General features: G+C 51.1%; 1 protein-coding gene across 1 annotated transcript; it reads left to right on the top strand.

Annotated features, from left to right (window-relative positions):
* The first annotated feature begins 2,875 nt into the window (after window positions 1-2,875).
* Window positions 2,876-4,643, top strand: CCDC71L (coiled-coil domain containing 71 like). Its single transcript, XM_044276770.1, has one exon. The coding sequence runs from the start codon at window positions 3,010-3,012 to the stop codon at window positions 3,622-3,624; it is 615 nt and encodes a 204-aa protein (XP_044132705.1). The 5' UTR covers window positions 2,876-3,009; the 3' UTR covers window positions 3,625-4,643.
* The last annotated feature ends 503 nt before the right edge of the window (window positions 4,644-5,146 follow it).

Genomic DNA, 5,146 nt, shown 5'->3' with positions numbered 1-5,146 from the left:
AGCCAATCCGATGCCCCGGATGGATGAGCTGCTTGACCGCATATCTAAAGGGAAGTATCTGACCTCTAGCGGAAGATGCTGTCCCCAAGTCCGCCTTCATCACCCCGTTCGTCCTATACCAATTTCGGGTTATGCCGTTGGGAATGAAGAACGCGCCCGCCACCTTCCAAAGGATGGTAAACCGCCTCCTAGATGGACTCCAGGATTATGCGTGTGCATACCTGGACGACATCGCCATCTATAGAGGTACTTGGGAGGCTCATCTCGAACACATAGGGTCAGTGTTAGATAGGATTAGGAGGGCCAGTCTGACCTTGAAGCCTGACAAGTGTCACATCGGTATGGTGGAGGTACAATATCTGGGTCACAGGGTTGGATATGGTAAGCAACGTCCAGAGCCAGCTAAGATCAAGGCCGTTGCTAATTGGCCCACTCCCCGTACCAAGACACAAGTCATGGCTTTCTTAGAGACAGACAGTTTTTACAGGCGTTTTGTACCTGACTATAGCGCCCTGGCCAAACCCCTGACCGACTTGACTAAAAAGAAGTTACCCCGACAGGTCCTGTGGTCTCTGGACTGTGAGGTGGCTTTCTAAGCTCTAAAACAAGTTCTTGTCAATGCCCCTGTGTTAGCTGCCCCAGATCATAACAAGCGCTTTATTGTCTATACAGACACTTCCATGTTTGGACAGGGGGCAGTTTTGAGCCAAGTCGGAGAGGACGGAAGAGAGCACCCGGTGGCCTATCTGAGTCTCAAACTTTTGCCTAGGGAGGTCGGCTATGCGGCCATTGAGGAGGAGTGTCTGGCCTCTCAAGGAACTGACTCCTTATCTGTATGGCCGCGCCTTCACTCTCATCACAGACCACAACCCCCTGGTCTGGCTCAACCGGGACTCTGGTGATAATGCCCGTTTGCTGCCATGGAGTCTGGCCCTACAGCCCTACGACTTCACTATCGCCCAGGCAAGTTGAATGGGAACCCAGATGGACTGTCCCGACAAACAGACTTGTTATCCGAATAGTCGCCACTGGACCCGGAAAGGTCCAACCGTGTCTGCCGGAGCAGGGAGAAAAAGGGGGGCCATTGTGAAGATCTTCCCAGTGACCATCTTCCTTGCTACTTAATCCTCTTGGATACCTACTCCTAACAATGGACATAGACATCTATGTGTACCAAGGACATGTGTACACACACTTCTGAGACATTCAGTCTGCTTCTAACCACAAGACTGATCTACTTAATTAAAATACACAAGATAACACTCTTGGCCATTGTCTTGGAAAAGTCACAGTGATGGCTTGTAAGCTATGTGACCAAGCCCTGTTTTATCAATTGAGTTTAGTATGTTTCCAAAACTCCATTGTCTCGCTGCCTCCTGTGTGGATTATTATGCAACACCAGTGATATTTTACTCTGTGGATTCTTGGTGATATTATTTCATGGGAATAAGGGAATGACAGACGGTAACTCATATTCAGACCGTCACAGTCCCCCCATGTGCCGGGCACCCTACATGGAATATGCTTACCCTGGTCCCTGCTCCGCTGCTGCTGCTACTCCCTGTACACGGATGAAAGCATCCGATGTCGGGGAAGAGCAGCCAATGGCAGGCGGGGACGAGCCTCTGTAGCGTCACCAGCGATTCTAGGGAGGCTCATCTCCATCTGCCATTTGCTGCTACCCCGCGACACTGGATGTGTGAGGACCAGGAGCGGGGACCGGGGTAAGTATATTCCATGTAGGGTGTCCGGCACATGGGGGGACATTTTATACACTTGGAGAACCCCTTTAAAAAGTCGAACTTTGATTTATAGGGAGCCACTTCCAGAAGGTGGCGCTATTGAGATGGTTCTTTTTCCCAAGGAGATGCCTTTTTTCATACAACATGAATTAGTAGAGACTGAACCCCTGACTACATTACATTAAAGGGTTATTCTCATCTTGGACACTGGGGCTCCCAATGTCTGATTGGTGCGTGCCCCACCTCTGGGTCCCGCACTTATACTTAGAACGGAGCCCACAAAGTGCCGGAAGGATCACCATGCAGGCACGGCCACCCCTTATTCATTTCTATAGGAGCGCCAAAAATAGTAAAGTGCTGGCTTGGGTATTTCTGTAAGCCCCATAGAAGTGAATGGAGTGGTGGCCACGCTTGTGTGGTGCGCTTCCCATTCATTTCAACGGGACTTCCAAAAACAGCCGAGTGCACTGCTCAGCTAGCTTTGGAAATGAATGGAGGGCGGACGCGCATGTGCAATGTGACCTCCAGCACATTGCAGGCTCTATTCTAAGGATGGGTGAGGGTCCTAGAGGTGGGACCCGCACTTATCAGACACTGGGGGTATCTCCTAGCTTTATGCCCCCCATTGGGTATCTGGTAACTTCACTGGAGTTACAGCCTGACTGGATTTCCCTTTATAATGAGCTCCACTGGATCTGGCATCAGACCACCACACGGCTAAGCCTCCTTACAATGGCAAGGCTTTGGTCTTCATTATGAGCCACCTGATGTCACCTTTCCCCCATTCAGACACCTTCCTCTGAGGAGAACGCCTTGAGAGCCGGGCGCCACCACAAAGTAGCTAAGTCAAACAAAGTAACATTCTCGAGCCAGGAAAGTAACATGGCCGACGTTCCCAGACTGCGGGACCGACATCTATTACTCCACTTTTAGCACCCCCTCCACGCCCGCAAAACCCCCGCCCATTGTGCTGCCGGTAACCAATGCAGGCACGGCTATGCTGCGGCTAGCCAATCGCCGCAGCGGATCCCCACTAAGTGGGCGGGCCCGGGGTATGTCGTATTTCAAAGAAGCAGCTATATAGCCAACTGTAGCGGCCGTTCGAAGAAGCCATTTTGTTTTGTATTGGAGCGCCCTGCGTTAAACCAGGCGGCCAGAAGGGGGGCGCTTCATAAAGCTTTGGCAGCAGTTAAGTTTTTTTTTTTAAGCCGATAAATTTAACTCTTTGCTTGCCCGTGCCGGAGGACAGACAAAGGCAGCGGGAGTCATGGAAGAGGACAAAGTTGTGTACTCCCGGTCGCAGCTGGTGTTCGCGGGCATGAAGCCGCTAGAAGACGCCTTGGAAATCTTCGTCCCGGAGTCCAAGCATTTCATGAACTCGGACACGGAGCTGTGGAACTTCCTGTGCAGTCTGAAGCGGGACTTCTCCCCGGTCATTCTCCGCAGCAAGGACGTGTACGGCTACTCTTCGTGCCGCTCCGTGGTGCCGGACCCCAGCCAGCTCTCCAGCAAGAAAGCCAGGGAGCAGCCGCCGCCGCAGCCGCCCGCCCAGCCCAAGAAGCCGCCGGTGAAGAGAAAGCGGAGAGGCATGAGGCTGAGCTGCAGAAAGCGCCGGCGGGGCAAAGCCAGCGAGGAGTCCAGCGGCACCAGCAGCGGCTGCAGCAGCCCGACCCCTTCAGAGGTCCCGAGCTTGGTCGGCCGATCGCTGGAGGACATCTGGAAAGCAGCGGTCCCGAAACTCACCACCTTCCCCACCATACGGGTCAGGGACGTCTCGTGCCAGGCGAAGGTGGCCGCTGCCTGCCGGAGGGCTCAGGAGATCCTGCAGGTGAACCTGCAGCCGGTGGTGAGGATCCGCCGCTTCCCCCTGGGGTCGCCCTGAGCGGACTGCTGGCTCTGGAGGTGGCTGCTCCAGTGACCCGTGCTCAGCCTGTTTACATGTCTCTCGCCGCACTTTACTCCTCTACTACTAGAAGAGCGGGACCACCACGTCTGCCCCGGACTCGGTGGGAGCCGAGGGTCCGGGATTGCAGCAAGCATGGACGTGACACTGTAGTCCCTTGCTTGGAGAGGTGCCCTGACTATGGCAGCCTGCATGCCCCTTGCAATGCCAGGTCTCTGGCAACAGGTTTCCTTGTGTGCGACCTGTGCATTGTCACTACCTCAGTCCCCTATCCAAAGAATGATTTCTTACATCACTTCTGTTAATTTTGTGCCAAGTATTTTGAAAGTGACCTGATGGTGATGAACTGTGCCGACTGGATGCCTGTTTATGCAAACTAGTATTTTTTTTTTTTTTTTTTCATTGGGTCAAGGGAATTGCAAGAACATTACAAGTGTCTGCTTTTGTATGTGCCAAGCCTGATGAACAAACTAGAAGTAGTCTTTTTTTTCTTTTTTTTTTTTTTTCTTTAGGTGTTTAATAAAGACTTTTAGTCCAGTCGCCAGTCATGTTTTCCGTGGAGCGGGGCATGGGATAGCTGTAGTTCTTGTGGACATGTAACTTGCGCAAGACGCGGTATTGTTAAATTTTCTGAGGAAGGATAATTTATTCTTATTTTCCATAAATGTGACTGGTGCTGACATGACAGGTACACCCGGCGGTAACCGTGCACGTGGTGCCACCTGTAACCGATTTATGTGCCTTTCTACAAATCCACGTGTTTACGGCACCACCGCGGGTGACTGTCAGACGGTTTCTGGTGCTATGTTGATTATTTAATGCTTTTTCCAGAACCCTTCTACAGCTTTCTTTCTACTTTGTTATAAAAGTTGAATATACTTTATTTTTTTTGCCCTTGTGGCACTCCCTAGGCTCATGCCTATCGTCTGGTGCCACAGTGGTCCATGTGTATAAAACTAGTGTAGGCTATTAAATAAAGCAGCTGCCTATAACAAACAGTATGACTGACTGAAACTTTATTTTTTGGGAGCTGGTTAAAGACAAATTGGTTGGTTTCCGTGAGGAGGACCAAGTATAAATGTGGGGATCACTTATGGTTCATGTGCTCTATCTCCATGTCATATTCAGGTCTGCAACCCTCTGGATGTCCATCTCACCCTTCTTGGGTTGCGGCGGCTTTGAAACCCAAAACTGGGCCATACACAGCATAGGTGTTTAGGGTGGTTTCATATACCTCCATGGGTTTGGCCACTACTTGCACATGGTTTCCAAAGAGGCAACTTGCTACTAAAGTCTTTTTAGAAGCTATGTGTGGTTCTTATCTTTGTAGGCAAGCCACCTGGTCTGCATCAGCTCTGTCCATAATACGGCTACAGATGGAGGGACATATGCAAAGGCGGGTTCTCCCACAACCTCGGACAAACAGACTATGCATGCCCTTCGTTTTCTGACTGACCAAAACTCACTGAAACACAGACGAAACTATGAGCAGTGGGTTTCA

Source organism: Bufo gargarizans, chromosome 2 (genome assembly GCF_014858855.1).
Source record: "Bufo gargarizans isolate SCDJY-AF-19 chromosome 2, ASM1485885v1, whole genome shotgun sequence".
Taxonomy (NCBI): domain Eukaryota; kingdom Metazoa; phylum Chordata; class Amphibia; order Anura; family Bufonidae; genus Bufo; species Bufo gargarizans.
This window is presented reverse-complemented; position numbering and strand designations above follow the sequence as displayed.